At 43.7% G+C, this 25,866-nt stretch overlaps 2 protein-coding genes across 3 annotated transcripts in view; both read right to left on the reverse strand.

Moving 5' to 3' along the window:
- LOC110326726 overlaps positions 1–17,577 on the reverse strand; it is a 197,547-nt gene extending 179,970 nt beyond the window's left edge. Inside the window, exon 1 of the mRNA XM_029542536.1 lies at positions 17,455–17,577. Within this exon, the coding sequence (XP_029398396.1) occupies positions 17,455–17,564 (110 nt within the window). The 5' untranslated portion in view covers positions 17,565–17,577. The remainder of the gene's footprint in view (positions 1–17,454) is intronic.
- Cep57l1 (centrosomal protein 57 like 1) overlaps positions 17,029–25,866 on the reverse strand; it is a 73,779-nt gene continuing 64,941 nt past the window's right edge. For both annotated transcript variants that reach the window (XM_021204884.2, XM_021204885.2), the window contains 4 exons: positions 22,134–22,211; positions 21,498–21,619; positions 20,180–20,324; positions 17,029–17,928 (listed from right to left, as the gene is read on the reverse strand). In XM_021204884.2, the coding sequence (XP_021060543.1) occupies positions 17,716–17,928; positions 20,180–20,324; positions 21,498–21,619; positions 22,134–22,211 (558 nt within the window). In that variant the 3' untranslated portion in view covers positions 17,029–17,715. The remainder of the gene's footprint in view (positions 17,929–20,179; positions 20,325–21,497; positions 21,620–22,133; positions 22,212–25,866) is intronic.

A 25,866-nucleotide genomic window follows, 5' to 3' on the forward strand; every position in this document is an offset into this window, starting at 1 on the left:
ACAGGGAAAGGGGCTCAGTGCACAGGGAAAGGGGCTCAGTGCACAGGGAAAGGGGCTCAGTGCACAGGGAAAGGGGCTCAGTGCACAGGGAAAGAGGCTCAGTGCACAGCCACTGGAAAAACACTCTCTCAACAAGTGTGCACGACTGGTTGTGCACAAAGAAAATGGTCCTTTCAACAGCCAGGAATAGATGCAGGAGGAGCATGGAGAACCACACCCCAGCACTGATAGACTCAGGAGCGGGCTGGGGGAGTGGCATTGCCTTTAGTTATGTACCTCTCGGTGACTTCAGTGGAGAATCCCAATACAACGGTCACATAAGTAACCCTGATTAAAGTAAATGAGTCACAAAACCACCCAAAAGTCATGGATCTGGGAAAGAGACCAAAAGATTAGGGGTGGGAAAGAGACAGGAGTGGGGGTAAGGAGCGTGACCAGAATGCTTATAAGCATGCATGAAATTGCCCAAAAAACTGGTTTAAGTTTTAAAAAGCAACATTTGTAATAATAAAAAGGTAAAGTATGTAGACATAAAATTTTCAAGTTTGAAAAAACAAATTGTGGATATAAAAACCCTTTATTGCCAGCGTTGGCCACAATGACAGATGGATGTGTGGGGACTTTGCATGGTGTGACAAGCATCTGAGATGGTCTTTTCTGCCATGAAGAATCGTGAGCTTGCTGACGTTGGTAAGCAAGCGTTTGTATTTTTATGAGGTGGCCCTTTGAAAACTTGGAGTTACCTACAAATTAGCCTTCAAAATAAACTTCTCTGGTTTTGTTGCTTGCTTGTTTGTTTTCTGAGACAGGGTCTCTCTGTGTAGGCCTGACTATCCAGGAACTCTCTGTAGACCAGGCTGGCCTTGAACTCATAGAGATCAGCCTACCTGTGTCTCCCCAGCATTGGGCTTAAAGGCATGAGCCACCACTGCCAGCAATTTCTCTGTTTTGTCTTAAACTATTTCTTTGGTAATTCTATAGGCTCCGCCAACAGAGTCAAGCAAACCACCTTGTCTACCGAGCTCCTTGGGCTTCCTAGAAGTGTGTGGTTTGGGGTCCTGGGAGAGTCCCAGGCAGCAATGAGGCCTCACCCTATTTAGTCATGCTTCTTTAGCAGTTTATGTTGGTTTTTGTTTTCTGTCATAGTCTGGTTTCCCACTGGTTCTGACTTACACACGCCCACAGGGTTGAGTTTGTTTTGCTTCTTTATTATTTATCTATTGGCTGTGCATTGGTTTGGCCTTGGGGATGAAGCATGGCTCCCGTGCAAGTTCTCTCCCACTGACCATCAGCCACATAATGTGACACATGCCACAGAGTCTGCCTGGGAGACTCTGGAGCTCCTCCGGTCTTTCCTCAAAGGTCTCAAGACATTCGTTTGGTACTGCGAGGCTTCCAGCTCATTAGGAAGTTGCTCATAACGCCTTCTGAATCAGTTTATTGGAGAGACTGTTGTTTTTCTGCCCACATGCCACTTTGACATTAAAATAATTAAAAGCTAACTATTCCTGTGCACACTAGAGAGAAATCTACAACTTCTACCATCAGCCATAGCACACTTTGACTATATTTCATTCATTGGTGGCTGTCTTTTCTCTCTCTCTCTCTCTCTCTCTTTTTTTTTTTTTTTTTTTTTCTCTCTTTAAATATCTCTTCCTTCCATCTGTGACAGGGAAGGGAAGATGACCGGATGACACATAATGATAAGGATTGAGCCTCTGTGTTGCTTTTTTTTTTTTTTTTTTTTTTTTGTTTAGAAATGGTCATACTGAATCCCCTTGGCTGGCCTGGAACTTGATACAGAGACCAGACTTCAACTCATAGAGAGCCCCTACGTCCCGTTCCCAAGATGCTCGGATTAAAAGCACACACCATCGTGCCTGGGTACCTGACGCTGTTAGAAACTGAGGGGGCTGCTTTCTCTGAGTTAAATTTTTTCTTTTTCTTCTTGCTTCTTCATTTTCTTTCTTCCTTCTTCCTTCTATCTTCTTTATCTTTCTTTCTTCTTCCTCCTTCCTTCTCTTTCTCCTCCTCCTCCTTCATGATTTTGACTATGCTAACATAGCTCAGCCTGGACCTCCTGATCCCTCGGTCCAATTCTACTGCATGCTAGGAGTACAAGTGTGAGCTACCACACTTGGCACTGTGTGCTAATTTTTTAAAAGTGTGCGTGTGTGTGTGTGTGTGTGTGTGTGAAGTTGGTTCCCTCCTTCAACATTTATGTGGGCTCTGTGGCTTGAACTTGGGCACCATGGTTACATCGCAAGCTGTTTTACCTCCTGAGCCATCTTGCCACCAAAAGATGATACAACTTTTTGTAATTACCATGTGCAATTATATATGTTTTACCTTTTGAACTTGATTCTGCTTCTCCTCCTCAGGAAAGTGTAGGAGACTATTTGGCGTATTTGAAATTGTTTTCATGTGGTTTTAGCATAACTATTCGGCGTACGTGAAATTGTTTTCATGTGGTTTTAGCATAAATCGGGTCTTTGAAGCTTTTGCTTGGTTTATACAACGGTTCTGTAAATGAGCTGGATTTCTGATACAATGTGACAGTTGCTTGCTACTTATCTAGAACTCCATGAGCTGCCCCTGTGAGGAATTTGAAATGTTCTCAGTCCATAATTCTATTCTTCCTCTCAGAAGAAAACAAAACTCGGTACACAAATGAGTGAGGTAAAGACATGGGGGAAAAAACTCTCTTTGCAAACATAAATAAAAATTATAGTAAGGTGTTAGTAAACCTGATGCAGTCCCCACTTACCCCACATCTATGTCTGTGCGCTTGTGTAATCCTAGCACCCCGGAGGCTGAGGCAGGGGGATCCTGGGATCCAGGCTAGCCTCTGTTACGTAATGAGACTTTGTCTCAAAAGACACGGTTTTGTAACAATAAAGCAGGAAGTAGAAAGAGGGGAGGAAGGAAGGAAGGAAGGAAGGAAGGAAGGAAGGAAGGAAGGAAGGAAGGAAGGGAAAGAAGGAGGAGGAGGGGAGGGCAGAGACAGAAGAAAAAAAGGTGAGGGGAGGAAAGCAGGAGGAAAGGAAGGAAGGAAAAGGGAAGAGGGGGTGAGAATGAGGAAATGAGGAAGGACGCCATCTGAGCCATCACTCTGGCACCAAGGAGCGTCTTAGGTACGCATGCTCAGTCAACACCAGTTTACCTTCTTTGGTCTCCACATGCAACTCACATACACATGTGCATACAGACACACACACACACACACACAGAGTTCATTTTTAAAACATACTTGTCAATAATGTTCTGTGAATTTGCCACACCTTTGAACTTTCTTTCTCTTTTATGTTTATTCCTCTGTGTGTGTGTGTGTCTTGCCATGTGTGTCTGTACATGTGCGGCAGTGCACGTGTTGGTTCCCTCTTCTACCATGTGGGTCAGGTTGACTGAATTCAAGTTGTCAGGCCCGGTGGCATCTCTCCAACCTTGAACTATTTTTGTTTGTTTGTTTTCTTGTTTATTCACGTTTCCCCCAATAGTGTTTATTTTATATTGCCTTTCCTTAAATGAGCCCCATACTCAGAATATAACTCTTACAATAACTTTCACACCAAAATTATGCTAGATTTTCCCCAACTGCTGTGGGGATAGCCACAAAGATTCTCATATATGCTCTAAAAACAAAAAAACTATCATCAGAAATGCTTGATACCACACACACACACACACAGAGTTCATTCTAGGGTTTCTTATTAGCTCAAAGGTCCTGTGAAGACACTATTCTTATCATGTCATCAATACTGAGTGTCCTCGAGAATCAGAAAGAAAAGTTACTGTAAATTAATGCTGCATGAAGCGTATTAAAGTACATTCCAATAATAAGTTTATCTCAGCTGCTTAACCTTCAGGTTTGACAAGTGAAGTACAGTCATCAAGGCCAATTGGGACAGGGACTGGGTCTCAGTGCTAGAGCACTTACCTAGCATCGCCAAGGCCCTGGATTAAGTCTTCACCAACACACACACACACATATCCTACTGTCTCACACACACACACACACACACACACACACATACACACACACATCCCACTGTCTCATACACACACACACACATACACACACACATATCCCACTGTCTCATACACACACACACACATCCCACTGTCTCATACACACACACACACACACACATCCCACTGTCTCATACACACACACACACCACTATCACACACACATACACACACCATCACACACACACACACACACACCATTACCATACATACACACACACCACTATCACACAAACACACACACACATACATCACTATCACACACATACATACCCCACTATCTCTCTCTCACCCACACACCACTATCACACACTCATATTCATATATACACACTCATACACACAATATTCTCACACATACACACAAAGAGACATATTCACTTACTCATACACATTCACACACTATCACAAACTCCTACATACTCACATACTCTCTCACACACACGATTACACACTTATACACACACTCACACATACTCATACACACACTCATACACATACTCACATAATACTTTCTCACACACAAAGACACACACTTATACACATTTACACACTGCCATATACTCCTACTCACACACTCACAGTCATACACACACACTCATACACATACTCTCACACACTCACACACACACAGACACATTGACTAATATAACTATTAAAAGTAATTCTTATTGCTACAGGAGACACTTCACATCAGAAGCATGGGACTTGAATCTGGGAGCTCAGAACTAACAGCAAGGATGTTGGTGGGATCACATGAAGTTACCAAGGTTCCCCAGCCTCTGAGTGGGAAGCAGCCTGAAGAATGGGGGTGGGGGGGACACTTCCCAAGTGTACAGCTGACAGTAAAGATCAAGAGCCAAAATGCACGAGGCACTTAAAAAAATAACACCAAAACAGCAAAACCACCCAAACCACTCAGTCCGTAAGTGGGCAAGTTGAACAAATACATCTCAAGATACGCACTTGTCCAATATATTAAAAAGCCAGGCATCCATAGCTCGTGGGAGAACGCACACCAAAACTGCAGTTTTGTTTTTTTTCTCACTTAGCTTTAATTGTCAACTTGATGCAGCCTGAAGTCACCTGAGAGTCTCAGCTGACCACCTAGATCAGATTGGCCTGTAGGCATCTCTGTGTGGGGACTCTCTTGATTAGTAAGTGATGTAGGAGTGGCCAGCCCACTGTGGGTGGTGCCATTCCTTGGTCAAGTGATCCTGATTCTACAAGGAAGCTAGCTAGTAAACGTGAATCCTGAGTGAGCCAGCAAGCTGCCTTCCTCCCTAGTTCCTGCTTGAGCTCAGGCCGACTTCCCTCAGCGGTGAACTTTAACCTGCAAGTGTTGTTGAAATAACCCTCTCCTGCTCTCAGCTGCTTTCATCCTGACTGCTTTATCACCGCAGCAACGGAAAGGGAGCTGGACACATCTCATCCCCGTCAGAGTGCTTCTTGTCAAGATGCTCATGTCCTCCCACTGGGAGGAGGGAACACTTATCTACTGCGAGTGGGAGTAGAACCTGGAACAGCTGCCATGGAAGCCGACCCCCAAACTGTCCTAGAGCCTGGCTTTTCTACCCTGGGCATATCCTTGAAGCCGCCATAGCACATCGGACATAGCGCATCTGTCATATCAGAGAGGCACTTGCTCACCATGTTAGGACAGCACTGTTCACACAGCCAACTAGAGGAACCAGCCTAGATATGCACTAACAGATGTGTAAGGAAAGAGTCACACACACACACACACACACGAGAGAGAGAGAGAGAGAGAGAGAGAGAGAGAGAGAGAGAGAGAGAGAGAATTTCATTCAGAACATTGTGATAAGGCACGCAATCATGTCATTTTCAGGAAAACACACAGAACTGGAGATCACCATGTTAAGTGACATGATGCAGACTCAGAATGACAACCATCATGCTTCCCTCCCAAATGTGAAATCTAGATATGAATATATATATGCAAACACACCATACACATGCATACACACACACCATACACACATAGACCACACACCCATACATATTACATGCACACACCCCACAGACACATGTGCACGTACACACACACACACACACACACACTCACACACACGGAAGGCCAGAGAAGCTGTTTCTGGTGTCAGTAAAGGATGGAAGCTGTAGCGATGTCAAAAGAGTAGACGCATTCACCAGCAAGGGGCAAAGGCTAGCAGGCAAAGAGAGCTGCCCCTTCCCACACCCTCATATCTGGGCTGCTGACCAGAAGATGCCACCAATGTGGTGAGGGGTCTCTTCTCAGCTAATCTTTCCAGGGTACACCTGCACAGGCCTCCCAGAGCCGTGACTTTTGGTTGATTTCAATCAAGTTGACAATCAGTATTAACCATCGGAAGGAAGAGAAGTAGTGGGAGTAGGGAACAGGGAATGGGGCATGTGAAAGAAATAGTGATGTACATGTTTGAAAGTCATAGCCCCCTTTGGACAGGATAGTGTGAGGACAAGGTGTAGCTACAAGTGTCTCCTGGTTTCAATTCTGTCAGGATTTGCCACTGGAAGATTTAGATTTAATAAGGCTTACTAGATTAGGATTTTAGTTGTTGCGCCCAGCTATTGAGTTACCGTTGTTTCTGAACAAAAAAGAAATGAAAAAAGAAAACAAAGGCCATAGCCCATTATTCTGTATACTAAGGAAATATTTTGTACCCAGGTGATAATCCATGCATTAAAAGAACCCAGAGATTGTGTTTTGTTTTATACTGTGTATGTGTTATATCTGTATGTGTACAGGTGCAATAAGAGGCCAAAAGAAGACATCCAATTCTCTGGAGTTACAGGAGGTTGTGAACTGCCAGTTTAGAAGAGCAGCAAATGCTCTCAAATCTATTTGTCTGTCTATCTGTCTGTCTGTCTATCTGTCTAATCATTGTTTTTTGAGACTGGGTTTATGTAGCCTCAGAGCTCCTCCTGCTGCTGCCCCCCAAGTGCTGGGATTAAAGGCATGCACCACCACCACCTGGCTTAAATGTATTTTTTAAAGTGTGTGCATGTGCACTTGTGTATATGTACATGTATATAAGGTACCGCTGGAAGCCAGAAGGTGACGTTGGACCCTCTGGAGCTGGAGTTACAAGCTGGTCTTATTTGGGAGCAGTCTGCTCACCCTGGATAAGTGGTCCTGGGTGCTATAAGAAAGCAGCTCTCTGGCTGAGCAAGATGTGAGGAGCAAGCCAGTAAGCAGCACTCCCTCATGGCCTCAGCATCAGCTCCTGCCTCCAGGTTCCCACCCTGATTTCTTTAATGATGGACTACAGACTGGAAGATGAAATAAGCCCTTTCCTGCCTAAACTGGTTTGGGTCTTGATGTTTTATCACAGTGGCAGAAACCCAAATACAACACTGAATCAATAAAATGGCCCGAGATCTATGCAGTAGGAAATCTGGAGGCAGGACTGACACTTGAGAGGCTGTGCCAGCAGCAGCGGGCGTCTGACTCCAGGGTTAGAGAACAGGACTGCGCAGTGGATCAGAGCAGCAGCGTTTTTATCGTTATAACTCTTCACATTCTAGCTCCTGGAAGGTGACTTTTAAGTTCTTAGAATTCTCTGTTTGACAGGAGTGTTTCTGTTTTCCTGGGGCTTTTGGGTATGGCAGGTAGCCTAAGCTAACAATATGATTTATGGTGGGGACGTAGTTAGTATCGGCTTGATCGCTGGTGGGGCAGGATACTCGAAGGTCACCCACCCAGGCCGTGAGCCAGGCCCATTTGACTGATGCACTAAGGCTCCCTGTTGGCAAACCTCAGAGAGCACTATGGCAAACACTGCTGGGGGGGTGGAAGGCGCTTTTTGTGACTTCTCGGAGAACCAAAACCCCTAGAACCTTGCTCCTGACATCATCTCTGGCTTGTGTGGCTTTGAGAGGGTGAGAGGCTGAGACAGGGGTTTCCTACGCAGCCTTGGTTGGCCTTGAACTCTTCCTGCCTCTTCAGTCTCTAGAATGCTGGGTTTACACATGCATGCACCACTGGGCCAGGCCCCTCACGTGCCTTATCAGCTCCTGAGTTTACTTTATTCTTTTCCTGAAAAACGGCATAACTATGAGCATGACACTTCCTGCTAGTAAACCTCTGTACCTGAAGATCATCTTGGGGGAAACAAAATACAGATGCAAAGAGTCACCGTGGCGGGTTCATTCTCCAAGTGAATGAACCCTTCCATCTCTTATGTCTCTACACACAGCATCCCGATCTGGGCAAGACTGATGTCTGAAGATACATGGCTATTTCAGATACAGTAATTATTTGAGTCATTTTCTCCTGTGAAGGAAAGAATAAATTTGGCAGCTTTGGTGATTTTGTAGGATTTTTTTTCTATTTTTAATTTGATAAATCTTGTCCTTGGACTCCTTTACAAATCTCTGCACATAAACTTTTCTTCTTAAATTATTTAGCTTCTGACTAGTACACACACACACACACACACACACACACACACACGGTAGATCTGGGTGTCCAGCCTTGTGACACACTGGGACATCATGCTGTCGTCTATAAAGTCTGCGGCTGAGGATTATCTGTTTAAGGTACAATAGCCTATCCACACGCTAAAGTCACAGCATGTGTTCATCAGACAGAAGATTAACAGGACATATTTGAGAAAGCCCAGTGCTGTGAGGTCCCAGTGGCAGCAGGTACCCCTTTGTAGGAAGAACTTCTTTCTTCTACTCGGCTGGATTTCTCAGCTCTACATTTGTGGCTTGGCTCACTTCTGGGAAAACTAAAGGCAACAATGGTCTTCCGCATCTATCACATCTCTGAAAAATATTTTAAGGCCAGTAAAGATACTTTTGCTAATAAGTCAAAAATCATAAGCGTTCTATAGGTTTCTCAGGAGAAATTTAATTTTTAAGTGGGTTTCCTGTGTACCAACACAACTTATATTTTAAGTAAAGCAAACATCGATGAGACGTGGAAAGCTTTCAAGCCACCAGGATATTTTTGGACAATTGCCCTGTAAATATCAGTCCTGTATTTCAGGCAAGGAATGACTCACATTCTGTACTTTCTCAGTAATAGGTTTTTCTAAGAAGTGCCCTATAATTCAGTGTACACTTAACTTAAAGGAAAACCAGCAGGAACCAGTACTTCCAAAGTTTTCTAGAGTCTGAGTTCATGCCATCAAAACAAGTCATCTGGTCAATACTATGTTATTAATTAGCTATTTAGTTATTTAGTTACTTCGTTATGTTCAGAAGGTATCTCTTATAACTCTCCTTTCTTTTTTTATTTTTTATTTTTATTTATTTTTTATTTTTCGAGACAGGGTTTCTCTGAATAGCCCTGGCTGTCCTGGAACTCACTTTGTAGACCAGGCTGGCCTCGAACCCAGAAATCTGCCTGCCTCTGCCTCCCAAGTGCTGGGATTAAAGGCATGCACCACCACGCCTTGCTCATAACTCTCCTTTCTTAAAGGCAAAGATATCTTAAAAGCACCTTTTAACATCTATTTTGTGTGTGTGTGTGCGTGCGCGTGTGTGAGCGCATGTGTGAGTGCGTGTGAGTGTGTGTGTATGCATGCATGTGTGTGTGTGTGCGCGAGTGTGTGTGAGTGTGCGTGTGTGTGCGCGTGTGAGCGTGTGCGCGTGTATGTACCGGTGGAGGTCAAAGAACAACGTGCGGGGCTTGGCTCTCTCTTTCGACAAGGCAGGGGTTGAACTCAGGTCACCAGGCACAGTGGCATGACCTCTACCTGGTGAGCCATGTCACCAGCCCAGATCCCTATCTTTAACCGTTTAAGTAACCTTAGCGTGACTAATCGCGTCTAAGTGGGGAGAATTCTAATGAGCATCATTCTTTCGATCACTTCTCTACAGCGGTTCTTCTTGCCTGACCACAGCTCAGCACAAAGTTGATGTGACCACAAAGACACAGAAATCTGTAGCATGGAACCACAGGTGCAGCATGAAAATGTGGAACTAAAAGCCACAGAAGCACAAGCTCCCCCTCAGGAGACACTCAGCAAAGGCATTTATTTATTTATTTATTTATTGAGGAAGGCCATGTCTCTACTCTTACCTACCCATTATAAAATTCCAAGAATGTCATGCCTGTCGGGACTGCCACACTGATGCCACTGCAGGCTTTACGTATGACGTTGCTGACTGTTGCTCTCAAGACAAATGGGGTTTGTCAAAGACAAACCTTTACCCACTTCAGACTGCAGATAGCACTAGTCTCATCTTCTCAGGGATTATAATCGTCCCTCAGAAAGGTCCACAGTAGGGTGGAGTAATGAGGTCACTTGTTGAATGATTTGGGTTGAATTTATTTGTCTACATTAGAAAAACAATCTTTCCCTGGTGTTGGTCAGTCAGGGTTTTAAAGTCACATGAAAACCAATATATCTAAGAGTTTTGGTTAAAATGGGCTACCATCTGCAAAACACACCAAACGGATTCACAATGGCACATGTGTGCTAACCAATAGATTGTCCCAGACATAGAAGGAATCTGGAAGCATTTAGTGGCTTTCAAATGCAGTCTCACTGAATGCTTATGGAGAGCCAACTTCTATTTCTCCAAATATTCTGGGCTACATTTATATAGCTCAGGGGTATATTGGCCTGCAGCACTGTAAGAAAATTAAAATGAAGACTATACCCCACTATTTACAAAGTTTCAAAAACATTAGACCCCTTCCCCATGTCTGAAGTGGCCTCTGGAATATGCATTTTTTTGGGGGGGGGTTTCGAGACAGAGTTTCTCTGTGTAGCCCTGGCTGAACTGGAACTCACTTTGTAGACCAGGCTGGCCTCAAACTTAGAAATCTGCCTGCCTTTGCCTCCCCAGTGCTGGGATTAAAGGCGTGCGCCACCACGCCTGGCTTGGAATATGCATTCTTATGTTGTTGTTGTTATTCTTATTATAAGATAGGATTATTATTATTATTATTATTATTATTATTATTATAGGTTTCTCTGGGCAGCCCTGGCCATACTGGAACTCACAGAGATCCCCCTGCCTCTGTCTCCCAAGTGCTGGGCTTAAACGTGCTACCATGCCTAGCCTATTTTTTTCAGTTTTTATCTAAGTCATTGTTTGTCCCCAACACACTCTCTTTAATGTCTCATGCCTTTATTTTCTTGTCACGTCTTTGAATTTGAGACAGCTAAAGGACTGGCCATGGACACATTTGAAATACTACAATTTCAAAGTGCCCCCAATTAACAAGCCTGGCACAAGGGAGGATGGACACTGGTTCAGGAAAGGGGCAGGTAAGAATTACACAGACCAAGATGGAGAATGGGGAATTGCAGCAGGAAAGGCCCCAGCACCTATGACACCAAGCGGGTGGACTTGCTCAGTGTCTAGAGTGGCTACAGCCACCCGTGTCATCTACTGTTCTCTTCCTTTACCCCAACAATCAGAATTGCCATCTTCATAGCCTCTAAAGAGGTGTTTATTAAAGAATAATATCTCCTAACTGAACAAGTCGAATATAGCAATAGCCAGTTAAAACGCGCTTGGCTCCTGATTCTCTTCCCCATAGTGGCATCATTACACTAAAGGAAGCCTCCTTCCGGGGCCCTTGGGCTGTGAAAGCCGTCCCAGCTCTGTCCCAAGCAAACACTGCTGGGCCCTTCCTTCCCAGTGCCTATCTAAAATACATCTCAAAGCTGACTCGGTGTCTGCAGCCACAGTGCTCTGCCCAGTGCTCACAGAAGATCACCAATGAGGTTATTGAGTGTTCACAAACTGTAGCCCATTTAGTTGGATCTTAGTTGGCTCTGTGAGTCTGGAATCACAAAACACTCCATAAAATAGGTGCTCCAACGAGCCGCACAGCTGTATAGTCAGAACAGGCTGCGGAGTGCACGAGGAAGGGAAAGTGCATTTGTTACTTCAGAGCTAGGTTCCTTGAGGTAGGTAGGGTGTATTTCCACAGTAGAATGCGTGCCTGCTATGTCTGAGGTCTCAAGCTCAGTTCCCAGAACTGTGAACACAGAACACAAAGCTGAGGCTGGAGAGATGGCTCCGTGGTTAAAAGCACCGGCTCTTTTTCCAGGGGACCCCAGTTCAATTCTCAGCACCCAAATGTCAGCTCACGACTGTTTAACTCCATTTCTAGAGGATTTCTAGGGCCTCTTTGGGGCCCTACAGGCATTGCACTTACAGAGTACACAGGCACACAAGCAGGCAAAACACTCAGACACATAAACAAAACAAAGTAAAAGAAAAAAAAACCTACTTCCTATGTGAGACGGAGTCAAGGAGACAAAAATACATTAGGTTATTTCAGATAATTTGCTTTTGTGAAGATTAAAGCAGAGGAAACCTCATTATTATGAGCATTAAAATTGGCCTATTCAAACCTGGCAGTGGTGGTGCACGCCTTTAATCCCAGAACTCAGGAGGCAGAGGCAGGTAGATCTCTGTGAATTCAAGCCAGCCTGGTCTACAGAACAAGTTCCAGGATAGCAGGAATACACAAAGAAACCCTGTCTCAACAAACCAAACCAAACCAACCAACCAACCAACCAACAACCAACCAACAACAAACCCAAACCAACCAACAAAAAAGAAGGTCTATTTGGGGCAATTATTAATTTTGTCACCTCTTGTTTCTGAAAAGCCAAATGACTTAGTCTTGCTTTGTTGGCTTTAGCATGAGTAACTCTTGGGCTTGGCCTGGATGTTGGAACCCTGTGCTCAAAGCAATAGCCTCCTGTGATCTTCAAAATGCAATCTCCAAGCAAACGCCCAGTGAGAGGCCACTTTTGGGTCATGCACTGTGCCGGGTGCCACAGGATGAGCAGAAAGAGAAGCTTGCGCTCAGAGCTCTCAGCCTATGCGAAGACAAAAATAACCAGTGAACTCAAGGCTAGCCTGCACTCCAGGAGATGTTTCAACAAACAGACCAACCCCACACAAAAGTGTGCTGGGTACAGAAAACACCTAGCAGACACAGCTAGACCAGATGTGGGGGGCAGTGGGTCAAGGTGAGACTGAGAACTCACAGAGCAAACAGGCCAGAGGAGCACAGAAAAGCTCAACAAGCCAAATCCACAGATGTCTCGGGAGAGAATGGTCAAGATTTCCACCTCAATCCACTGTGGTGGTGCACACCTATAGTACTACTATTACACAAGTGGAGGCAGGAGGACTCCCAGTTTGGGGATAGACTAGAAAAACAATGTGTGTGTGGCCTAATGTTTCTTTCCCTGGCATTAGATAGACTTTCCTTCACAGACTTATTGGGTGTCGTCTCCTTATTCACAGACTCACTGAATTCCCGTTTGATACAAGAAACACTATACGTCACAGGTAATTCGAGTGCTCAGTTAGCAGGCCAACACCGCGATGATTGCTGTCTATGCCAAGAGGTTTGTAAATATCTACTTAACCATGTTAGCAGAAAACAGCAGAGAAGAAAGCTGTTCTATGTTTTTACACTCTGAAGCAGCTCTGTGACAGTGTAGGACGTCCATGATCAGCTCAACAGTCTGGGTCATAAGTTGAAAGGGCACTAGGTTGGGTGACTGGAGATCAGAGGCATCTTAACCACTACTCTGAAATGGTTACATCTAATTCTTCTCACTCCATCAAGTATTATAGACCGGAAGAGGGATGCTCCCTGGAGACAAGCAGGCAGGATCCAAGCAACCCTCCGGGGCACTGGCCAGTCTAACTGATTTACACGGTAAGTCATTTTTGGGCGAGTGATTGTTACTTATTCATCCTCAGCTCATTTTAACAGAAAGATGCAGAGGTGCCCAAGAAGAGCTTTCATCTCGGATACTCTTGGAAAGGTCTAGGGTCCAGCTGGCATTAACCCACATGTCACATCTATGAAATGCTCAGCTTCAGCTTCAGTTAGCACTCATTAGAGCTTTAGGAAGTCACTACAGGCATTCTTCACTGCACATCAGTAACTCCAGCCGTGCATCTGCCTGCCCGTGCGTCTCTGGTGAGATGGCTCAGTGGGTAAGGAGCTTGGGCAGTTTTCCCGGATGCCCACCTGAGCTGCCTCAACTCCAGATCTGATTCGCTGACCTCCGAGGGCACTCACCCACACACGGCATCCACATACACATAACTACAAATAATAAATCGTTGTGAAAAATCAAACTTGTATTTAATCTTTTGATAGTTTGCTATGGTTTAAAAATACTGCTTTATCAACTGGCTACGGTGGCACAAACTTGGTGAGGCAGGAGGATCGTGAATGGGTTTCACATCAAGACACCAACTCAAACAAAATAAAACAAAAGCCTATGTTATAGTTAAAAACGTATACTCTTAAACTAAAAAAGCTATAACAAATCTTTAAAGTAATTTTCAGAGCTGGGGCTATGGCCAGTGGCAGAACACTTGCAAACCACGCATGAGGCCTGTGTTCCATCCCTACCCTGGTACCCCACAAGGTTTTTCAAGCCACCATCCTAGATAGTCTACTGTAGTGTGTCTGTCACCCAACCTTACATCACCCAAAGCTGATTCCCCTCCAGCTCTAACAAAGCAGAAATGACCACCGTGCCAGTGACCTGCTCCAGTACAGTTAATTCCAGAGCCCAGCTCCCTCCAGTATTAGAAGACTCACAATACCTGATGCTCCAAACCCAGGACTGCTCTGGCTTCACAGTTCCATGGAAGTTGAGACTTGCCTTGGCAAGAATGGTCCGATTCTCCTGCTCTCTCCTCTCCCACTCCCTCTCGCTAATTTCTAATTAAAGAGAACCCAAACAATTCTTTTTCAGTGAAGTGAAAAAATTAACGAAATCTTCCTGTTCCAGCAAAGAAGTTGCCCAACATCTCCGATGCTGCCCAGAGAACAGCCCCCACCTCCACCCCACCCCACCCCTGCCAGGAGAGACGGCTTTGGCTCTGCCCACCCAGAGTCAGTGGCTTTGGCAAGCAGGTGACTGTGGAGGCAGATTTGTTTGTGTTAAATAGTTACTGTGGAGTGACAAAACCATTCTTCACAGGCTCCTAGTAACTAAATGTCACCCTAACAACCAAAACAGACTCCAGAGTAACTTGTGTGTGATCATGTTGTTTCTGCACCACAGGGTTCCACCATAGTCTTTCTCCCTTTAGGAACCTAGGGTCCGAAACAAGCAAAAGTACTTTCCACAGAGAAGAAAGTGAGCAAATTGGAACACCCCAACTCAGTTACGGAGATTTCTACAGTTTTGGCTTTAGCCCATGTGAACTGTCTTTTACTTTTTCCACCCTGCACATAAACAACAGCATTTTGCAGTAGTTCTTGACCCCCTCCTGCGACCCTTTCACGGGGTTTGCATAACAAATATCCTGCATATCAGATATTTATGATTCGTAACAATAGCAAAATTAGTTGAGGTAGCAATGAAATAATGTTATGGTTGGGGGCCCCATAACATGAGGAACTGTATTAAGGGGTCACAGCATTAGGAGGGCTGAGAACCACTGGTTTAGAGTCTTCCTTAACTGCTGAGCCTCTGCTGGGCACTGTACTCCCTACAGAAACCTAGTGAGGCAGGATTAGTAGAACCCTCATGTTACAGGAAAACCCAAGGCTCGGTGAAATTCTTGGCTTGTGCAAAATAGACTGATTTTGAACCAAGTCTATTTATACGCACTCTGAACTCTTAAGTTTTTTTTTTTTCTTTTTCAAACTATCTTATACTTTTATGAGACAATTCTCAATTCTTATTTGAAACATTCAAATATTTATAAGTGGTTACACTTTTTGTATGGTAATTTGTTTTCCCAATATATTTTCCTTCTGTTTTTCTCCTGCGCTGGGAGTTTGGCCCAGGTCAAACCCTTTACCACTGAGTTAAAGCCAGCCATCTATTCCACACAAAAATGATTTCATTAGCAATGAGCATGTGCAGACAGTTTCCTAAGTGTCCAGGGCTCAGATAAGGCCCTGGTTGGATTTCTCCCTTTCTTTCTAAACTTAATGACAGAGCTCATATTCCTGTGCAGGAAAGTCAAACTGGAGAGATTACAGGATGGAGTTTGGACAGAATTCACTGCAGACATTTCCAAGGCCAGGAGGCTGACACTTACAGTAGATCTACTGCTTAAACCAGAGGGTTGGGGGTCTGGGGGTCTGGGAGGCTTTCGCTCTGCTACGAACAGCTCTAAATACAATCCCCTGTAGCACACACCCGTGGGAGGGGGCTTCTCACCATGAAGATGAGTCACACTTATTCTCTTTTCCAGAAGGTCCACAGTTGCGCATACCTTTAGTTTTTGTTGCACACCTTTTGATACATCCTAGGGAAATAGATTGTCCTTACAAATTGCTTTCCCTAGGCAGGGCATGGCGACCGCACCTAATCCCATTTCTCCACAGGTAGATCTCCATGTGGTCCAGGTCAGCCAGGGCTACCTATTGAGACCCTGTCTCAAGTGTATATGTAAAAAAATAAATAAATAAAGTCTTTGATACAGCCAGGCATGGCTGTACATACCTATGACTACAGCATGTGGGAAGTGTGGACAGGACCAGTTCACTTCAAGATCAATGGGTGCATAGTAAGTTCGGGGCCAGCCTGGCCTACTCTCTCAGAAAACAAAGAGAATTGCTTTTTTGGTTTTGCCTTGTTTCTGAAACTGCTCTTTGGGCTCCTGATCTACACTGTTTACACACTTAGCCTGCATGCTTCCCACCACTGTGAATTCAGGTAAATCCACAACTCCATCTGGCCCCTTGGAACTGGCCCACTACTTGTACCTCTACCCTAACTTCAAGCTTTTCCCTTTATTGCAGCTTTTTATCTAGTTTCTATTTCAGTTGATGGCATCAATTTTCTAGTTGTCCCAGAAGATTTCCACAGGCTTTTAGAAAGGCAAAAAGTATAAATTTATTATGTAACATGTGTATACATTGTGACATCACTGATTTTAAAGTATAAAAGGAGACACCACATTTACCTAATTCATTTTCTCCTGTGGATAAAGTTAGTGAAATTAACTTCTTATAGAATCCTATTACCTTTTTGGGTCCTAGACATCTACATTGTCATATATGGATATAAATCACATAATAACATGAGTGAAAAAATAGGAAAAGTTGTAAAAGAGTAAGATAAAATCAATTGTTGGAGTTTAAAAGGAGACAGGGCGTAGCAGAGGAAGAAAGATGAATTAGTACCGTCTTCAAAGGTTAATCAGTTATGCATCTCACTTAGTGGCTGTCATAGCAGAGCTAAGGTCATTCTCACAAAACTTCACAATTACTGTGCCCTCCCTTTCCAAACAGAACAAGCATGAGCACCGCTGAGACGTCACACAAGGGAAGGTGGCAGTTCCAGGGACGCCAAACCAACGTCTTAGATTCTGCTCATTCCAGGTGACAGACAGCCTGCAAAAATTGAACTGTGGAATGGTACCCACAGGTCAGACACCCTTGATTTCAATAAGCATCCATCCATTCAGTACAGCTTCTTGGATTTACCTTACGGGAGCTGCAAAGCAGATGCTTCTAAAGAGCTTCATGAGGTCGGCGCCTTTGGTTAACAACAATGAAAAGCAGTCATTTAGATGCCGGGAACCCTGGTAGGTCATTAGCCATTATTCTGAAAATGTACGACTTCACATTTTATAGCAGCCAGAAACATAATTCAAGGGTTCCCAAGAGCATATGAAATAAAAACCACGGAGACGGCGTGCGGTCTCACTGGTGAGGTTCATTTAGGTGACAGACAGTTTGCCTTGGTCACTGCTCCCACTTGATGTCATCGCGCCTCAGCTTCGTCTGCAGGCTGTGCACCTGCACTGGTTGAAAGCTTCTGTCTCTCTGAAAAGAGCTGGTTTCACTCACACATTTCCGGGGGCTGGTTTTTAAGTTCTTAGATCCTTTAGGGTTGCCATGGATACCTGAAGATTCATTTATCCTTGCGTTCTCAATTTTTTCCTGCAGTTTACGGACCTGAAGAGAAAAGAAACCTAACATTTTAGGTAAAGATTAATGTAAGGATACCCTAAAATAGATTGGTGGTTTAAAGATTACAATTCAGAGGCAGGCAGATTTCTGAGTTCAAGGCCAGCCTGGCCTACAAAGTGAGTTCCAGGACAGCCAGGGCTACACAGAGAAACCCTGTCTCAAAAAACCAAAACCCNCCCCCCCCCCAAAAAAAAAATTACAGTTCATTCAAAGGTTCAATCTGGCGAGTCACTCACTGACACTGCTGCTCAGGTAGCCTTGCCTTCCGCAAGCCAATTCCTCCAGTTGGAGAGGAAGCACACACACAGCACACACAGACACACACACAGACACACAGCACACAAATGACACACACAGCACACACACAGCACATACACAGCACACACAGCACATACACAGCGCACACACACACACAGCACATACACAGCACATATACACACATACACAGCACATACACAGCACACACATAGCATACACACAGCACATACACAGCACACACACAGCACATACACAGCACATACATAGCACACACACAGCACATACACGGCGCACACACACACAGCACACACACAGCACATATACACACATACACAGCACACAAATGACACACACACACAGCACATACACAGCACACACAGCACATACACAGCGCGCGCACACACACACACAGCACACTCACAGCACATACACAGCACACATATACACATACACAGCACACACACAGCACATACACGGCACACACACACACACAGAGCACACATACACACATAGCACACACAGCACATACATAGCACACACACAGCACATACACATACACACAGCATATACACAGCGCACACGCACATACAAACACACACACACACACACACCTGCTGGGATAACTCTGAAGACAAGAATGTGTGCATGTCAGAAGTCATAGAGGGAGGATGGGTGTGTAGCAGAGGTTGAACAAAAGTTTCTGGTGGAGACTAGAGCATCAAGGAAAGGAGAATTTTTTTAAGGTGATATTGATAGCAAAGGAAAGAATTGGTGCGAGGCACAAGCATTTATTTACCTATAAGGCACTTTTTAATTAAAGATTAAATAGTTTATCACAATAAAGGGGTATTGGTTTTTGTTGTTTGTTTATTTGTTTTTGTTTTTTGAGACAGGGTTCCTCTGTGTAGCCCTGGCTGGCTTTGAACTCACAGATAATCTACCCACCCCTGTCTCCTGAGTGCTCCACCATCACCCAGCTTCTGCAACAGTTATTAAGTAACAGAAATTCATAACTTTCAAATTATAAAATGTATGTATTGGGTAAGTCTAAAATTATTCTTTCATTTTAAGTTTCTTATGCTGTTCCAAGGGCAAAACTTGTTCAATCTTTATCAGAACACAATCATATATTTTTTTTATTTGCTATAGTTTTAAAAGCCAGTAAAATGAAAATATTTTTCTATTCTGACCATAGCATGATAAATACAGTAATATCCAGAGTTTTTACAAATCACCGTCTTATCAAGTATGCACATGGAAGGGTCGATATTCCTGCAGCTTATCGGAATGCTGAACTCCCTAGGTAGAGAGCTGTAAGAAGTACGTGACATGATGTGAGGTTTCCTAGAACAACCCCGTTCTGCTTCAGCAACTATGGGTGTTGTTGTTGTTGTCTTGGAGTGAACTATTATGCTCAGGATTCTTCCGTTAGCATATTAAGGTCATGCTGTTCTTAGTCACTAAAAGACAAGTATGGCGCCCCCCTCCAGCCTGCGTTCTACTGAGGGTAGGTGGCTAGGCACATGGTCCCAAGGAACACAATATAGCCCGGCTTGTTTCGGAGGCAGGAGGGAATGGTTTCAGGATTACGTACCAGGTTTCTGTGCAGTACTGCCTCTGTGGGCACAAAGGACATCATTAGAACCGTAGGGTGGGGACCAGAGCAGAGAATGCTGGGAAGGTAACGAACGGTGCTGAAGCAATAGCCCCCCCTACAGCTCCCCCACGGCCTGATTCCACAGGAACTCTTGCTCTCTCTCATCTCTTGAAAACCTCTACAGAGGGGCTGGCATTACACACAGTGGTGGCTCTCTGTAAGATGCTCAAGTGATTCCTGTGTATCTTTTAGTACACCGTGTCTCCACACTTCAGTTGGAAGGACATACAGATATGTGACACCGGATGTGTATGGTGAGTGTTTATGTTTCCCAGAGGACTGAGTAGTGTTGGTTTGTTCGGTAACGTGGAGTGTTCTTACTCTGTCTTGATGCTTCTTGAGTTTGGAGATCTGGTGGCCTTTGCTTTCCATCTTCCTGACTAACTGCTCCAGCTCGTGTTCTATGTCCTCAGAGACCGAGTGGTTCCCAGGCTGCATCATTTGTCTCAGGAGCTCTCTGTGCTCCCTACAGAGAAGAGCAAGCAACAAGGCCGTGGTGGAACTCCCTCAGAGAGGACATCTGTGCATGGCAGGTCCTGAGCTCAACACTTAGTAATATAAATAAATAATAATAAATAAGAACCATAGAAACAGTAATGTCTGGCAGGACACATAGATTATGCTTCGCATGATTAAAAACAGAGCAAACACCAAACACTGTTATAGAAATACTGTTATCTCTTCGTCACAACTGTCTTGTTCAATTATGAGTTTTAGTTTAACAGCAAAATACTAATCTTCAAAAATAGTGTCTAGCATTAGGATATATAAGTCAATCATGATATGATAAACATAACCAAGCCTTTATCCTTTGAGATTTGATACATTTAGAACTATCACAGTGTCTAGCTGCTCAGTAACCTAAAAACAATGTAAATTCTTGGTGCTCTCAGCTAAATAGAGTGGACAGTTCTACAGTGCTTACCTAGGGGCAGCACATGGCTCTCTTCAGTTCTAAGTCTGGGATTGGAAATACTGTTGAGAGAACAGTTATGTGTGCAGCAGCAGTTCATGAGTTCAGTGAATCTGTCACCTACAGCACAAAGCTCTGCTACATTTGTTGAAATGTGGTTAGGCACGGGGCTCAATACAATGACTCCTATGCAGATAGTCCTTACTGAGGAACTTGTAATACACATCAGGACAAATCTAACATAAGGAATAATATTCTAACTTGCCTAATGAAATCACCCATGTAACTAAAAGATTTTAAATAAAAAATGTATTTTCCTTCTAAAAGTTCATCTCTGCTCTAATCTAAAGTCTTCAGACTTGATATATCCACTTGAGTCATAATATTTGCCTATCAGTCTAGATCTCTGGACTATCAAAAATTACTTCTTAGACGCAGTTAAACAGTTAAATACTATAGTAAATACAATGAGAAATAGTAATAATAAGTTTATGGATAGATACAAAGTAAGTCTAAATAGCCAAACAGATTTATAGGTGGGAGCCACAAAGACTGCTGAAGAGTTGAGAACGTGCCCTGCTCTGGCAGAGGACCAGAGTCACCCACAAGCCTCTGTCACCCCAGCCTCAGGGATCCCAGCTGCTCTGCTGTGCGGGGAGCATCGGCGCCAGGAGCACATCCCCACGTGCACACACAGTTTTGTTTTAATAAAGAATGAACACTCACATATTCATTTGGTCCAGCTCCTCTTCCATTGTCATCAAGAGTTCAGACAAACTGTCACAAATGGAAACGGGCTCTCCTGAGCTATGAGGGTTAGCTCTAGCCTGGGAAGTTGTTCTGAAAGGCTTAGAGAGATACTGTGCTTCAGTGACTAGAACAGGTTTCTGACGGTTACATAGACTGACCAACTTAAAGGGAGAAGAGACAGTTGTGACTAAAACAATATTTGATAGTATGTGTGCTGCTTAGATTTTTGTCAACTTGACACAAGTTCAGGCTGGGAACCCCAACTGAGAAAATGCCCCCATCCCAGTGGCCTACAGGCAAGTCTGTAGAACATTTTCTTGATTAATGATTGATGTGGAAGGACCCAGTTCACAGAGGGAAGGTAGTAAACTGAGCAAGCCACGGAGAGCAAGCCCGTAGGAACTGTTCTTCCATGGTCTCTGCTCCCTTTCCTGCCTCCAGGTTCCTGTCCCAGCTTCCCTTCATGGAGGACTGTCAACTGAGACAAACCCTTTCCTCCTCATGATGGTCTGGCCATGGTGACCATTACACAGTAGAACGCTAACGAGGACAGTATATAAACAGCAGCTGCAAACAAAGTTTCTCAACAACGACCTTCATTTTTATCCTCACCTTCTCTCTCTCAAAAGTCGGCACTTTAAACTTGTGGTCCATTTGCTGAGGTGGTTCTCTTTTTAAGCAGTTAGTTTTCTAAAGATTGGCAAGGAAAAGGAAATAAAGTGCTATTTTAAAATAAATTTATACTCAAAACTGAACAGTAAGTATAAGTGCAGTTTGAATAGAAGACAGCAGACATGATTAAATAAACATTCAACCAGAGAAGAAAAATGGCAGACACACAATCTTATAATTAGGGAAACTCAAATCAGTATAACATATAAAAAAGTTAATAATGCAAAAGAAAAATTACCACATGCCTAGTATAACAGAAACTTTTTTTTAAAGTGATGACATCAAATATTGGCAATTTCTTATAAAGTGAAACATGTATTTACCCTATGACCTAACAATTGCACTCTTGAAGAATTATCCTAGAAAAATAAAAACTAATGTACACACACAAACACACACACCCCAACATGTGCACAAAACAGCTTTATTTGTAATAACTGAGGAGTGGCAACAACCCAAATATCCTTAAACAGGTGACAAGTTAACCCGTGACAGACCTTTCACGGACTTGTGTGTAGACGGAATAGTGAACACACAACAATTCAGATGGAACTCAAGGGAAAAAGGCAACCCCTCTGTGGGCTACAGTCTTACTGCATAGCGCAGCATGTCTCAAATCACGGTGATTCCCACTGCCTCGGCCTCCTCACAGCTCAGACCGCAGACGCAGGCTACGGGGCCCGATTATACTTCATTCCTGAGTAAGAAGACTGCAGAGAAGGTGGGCAGACTGACAGTGGCTGGGGCCTGGGGGAGGGGTGTGTGCCTCAGAGTAGGTGAACAGTTCTGTATCTTGATTATTGGGATGGGGACATAAATCTACACATGTGATATATCTATGTAACTCTCCTACATCTCTCAGTTACCATTAGAATCACACCTCCTTGTCTTTTCTGTTCCTAGAAGCTTTCGATGAGTGCCAACTACTTACAGAGTAGAAAAGTTCAAATTCACCACCCCCCATCCCCCTTCTAGATAGGAGTATCACTGTTTACCAGGCTGGCCAGGAACTTGCTATGCAGTTCAGGCTGTTCTTAAACACAGGAGCCTCTTGTCTTAGTCTTTTAAGTATAGGAATTCTAGCTGTGCATTACTACACCTGGCTTTAAAAGTTAGCTTTTATATTCTTACTTTTATTTTATTTTTATTTTTGAGACAATGTCTTATTAGCCCAGGATGGCCTGACCTTAGCTCTTCTTGCCTCAGCCTCCTGCATGCTGAGACTGACTGCAGCGTGGGGCTCCTGGCACTCTCCAGATGCTCTTCTGTCTACGTGGTGCCATAAGGCTCAGCGCATGCCCTCTTGTCCTTGAACTCCTGGCCTGTAAGCTGGGAGTGTAAGCACATGCCACCATGCTGTCTTAGCTGTCTCTAACACTTAGAGGCACTGGTCTAAGAACTACATTATATGAGCTGAATATTCAATTGGGGACATGGGGACACAGAATTAGAGACGTATGGTTCCTCCTGAACTCTGGCCCCAGCTCCAGTGATGTCAGGGGTGCTCTTATCTGTAAAGGGAACACCAGTATTTGCATCCTGTATCAACTTGGCACTGGAATTACTTGTACAAAGTGACTTTGATGTTAGTTACTCTCTCCTCTTTCAGAACTTACATTTTCTTTCTGATATTCCTTTTATATTCTCATAGTTTGTACAATAAATATGAAGATAAACTATCTTATCAGATAAAAGATGACACCAATCAAAGATTTAATAGAAGTCATTGTTCTGTCTGTAAATTATTTATAGTGTTTTCTATTTGGATTTCAGTTCAAATCCCATTAGTCAGATGAGACATTAAAAATAGATGAAGAAAATAGGCAAACCAGGCTGACCTGAACTCAGAAATCCGCCTGCCTCTGCCTCCCAAGTGCTGGGATTAAAGGTGTGCGCCACCACGCCCAGCCAGCGTGGTCTAGGGTGAGTTCCAGGGCGCTGACTGCTCTTCCGAAGGTCATGAGTTCAAATCCCAGCAACCACATGATGGCTCACAACCATCCATAATGAGATCTGATGCCCTCTTCTGGGATGTCTGAAGATAGCTACAGTGTACTTACATATAATAAATAAATAAATCTTTAATAATAATAATAATAATAAAAGCAAACCAAACCAAAAAACAACAACAAAAAACAACCAAAAAGGCAAAATAAGTGTTTTTCATCACCATAATTATAAAATTATTTTTCCTTCTCCATTCTTTTATGTTCTGGTATATATCTATGTTTGTATGTTTGTGGGCACAGGTCTGTGAGTAGATGTATACATGTAAGTGTACATGTATGTGTATACATGTAGAAGCCCAAAGTTGGTAATGATTATTGTCCTAGATTGCTTTTCTGCTTTATTTGTTGAAGGCAAGGTCCTTCAATCAATCCCAGAGCTTAATTTCCTTAGCTAGCTTGATGGGGAAAATGTTGAATTAAATATTTAATAAATAAACCCTTCTGCACGTTCACTACTCACTCCAATAGTTTTGAGTTCCTGAATAAAACATGGACACACAGCCTTTATATTTTGATATGCCTTAAACAGCCCAATAGCTAAGCCACTGCCTAACCTCCATGTGGTTAATCCCGAGTTACTACTTACTAATTCTGTGTTCTTTTATCTTGGCATTTAAGTGGGACCTGCGTTGGATTCCTCAGGCTTGCTCAGCAAACACATTAATTACCACTGCGCTGTCTCCACACAATTCTTCTAAAGACTTGTTAAGGGTCCAGTGAAACGGCTCAAAGTGGAACGGCCCTAAGAACCTGAGTATAAATTCTGGAAGCCACCAGGTAGAAAAACCCCTGCAAACTGTCCTCTGACATCCACACACATGCCATGACGGCACACGCGTGTATGAGTATAAGTATACACGCGTACACACACACACACACACACAATGTAAAAATAAATATAGCCAGGTAGCCAGGTGTAGTAGTACATGGCTATAGTCCCACCCACTCAGGAGGCTCAGGCAGAACTGAATTAAAGGTCACCCCAGGCTACGTGGCAAGTCTGAAGCCAACCTGTATTAGTAGTGTGTAACCCTGTCTCAAATATTAATATATAAAATTTAAAATATTTGTTTTTATTGTATATGAAATTATATAAAGCTACATTTAGGATTTTTAAATTTTTAAGTTTTTTGTTTGTTTTTTTTTAAACATAGAGAGCCTTACTATGTAGCCCTGACCAGCTTAGATTTCTCTATGTAGACCAGGTTGGTTTTATTTTGTTTTTTTTGTTTTTTTGTTTGTTTGGTTGGTTTTTCGAGACAGGGTTTCTCTGTGTAGCCCTGGCTGTCCTGGAACTCACTCTGTAGACCAGGCTGGCCTCGAACTCAGAAATGCGCCTGCCTCTGCCTCCCAAATCCTGGGATTAAAGGCGTGTGCCACCACTGCCCGGCTCCAGGTTGGTTTTAAACTCACAGATTTCTGCTTGTCTGTGCCTCTCTAGTGCTAGGATTAAAGATATGTGCCATCAAACAAGTTTTAAACAATGTCACTAATACATTTTACTAAGAGTTGAAAACTCAAAAAAGGACTGGACTGCTTCCTGACGGACGCTGCCCACCACAGGCTCTTCCTGACACAGAGGGCTGCTGCCCACCGCAGGCTCTCCCTGACACAGAGGGCTGCTGCCCACCGCAGGCTCTCCCTGACACAGAGGGCTGCTGCCC

The sequence above is a fragment of the Mus pahari genome, chromosome 9 (assembly GCF_900095145.1).
Source record: "Mus pahari chromosome 9, PAHARI_EIJ_v1.1, whole genome shotgun sequence".
NCBI lineage: Eukaryota > Metazoa > Chordata > Mammalia > Rodentia > Muridae > Mus > Mus pahari.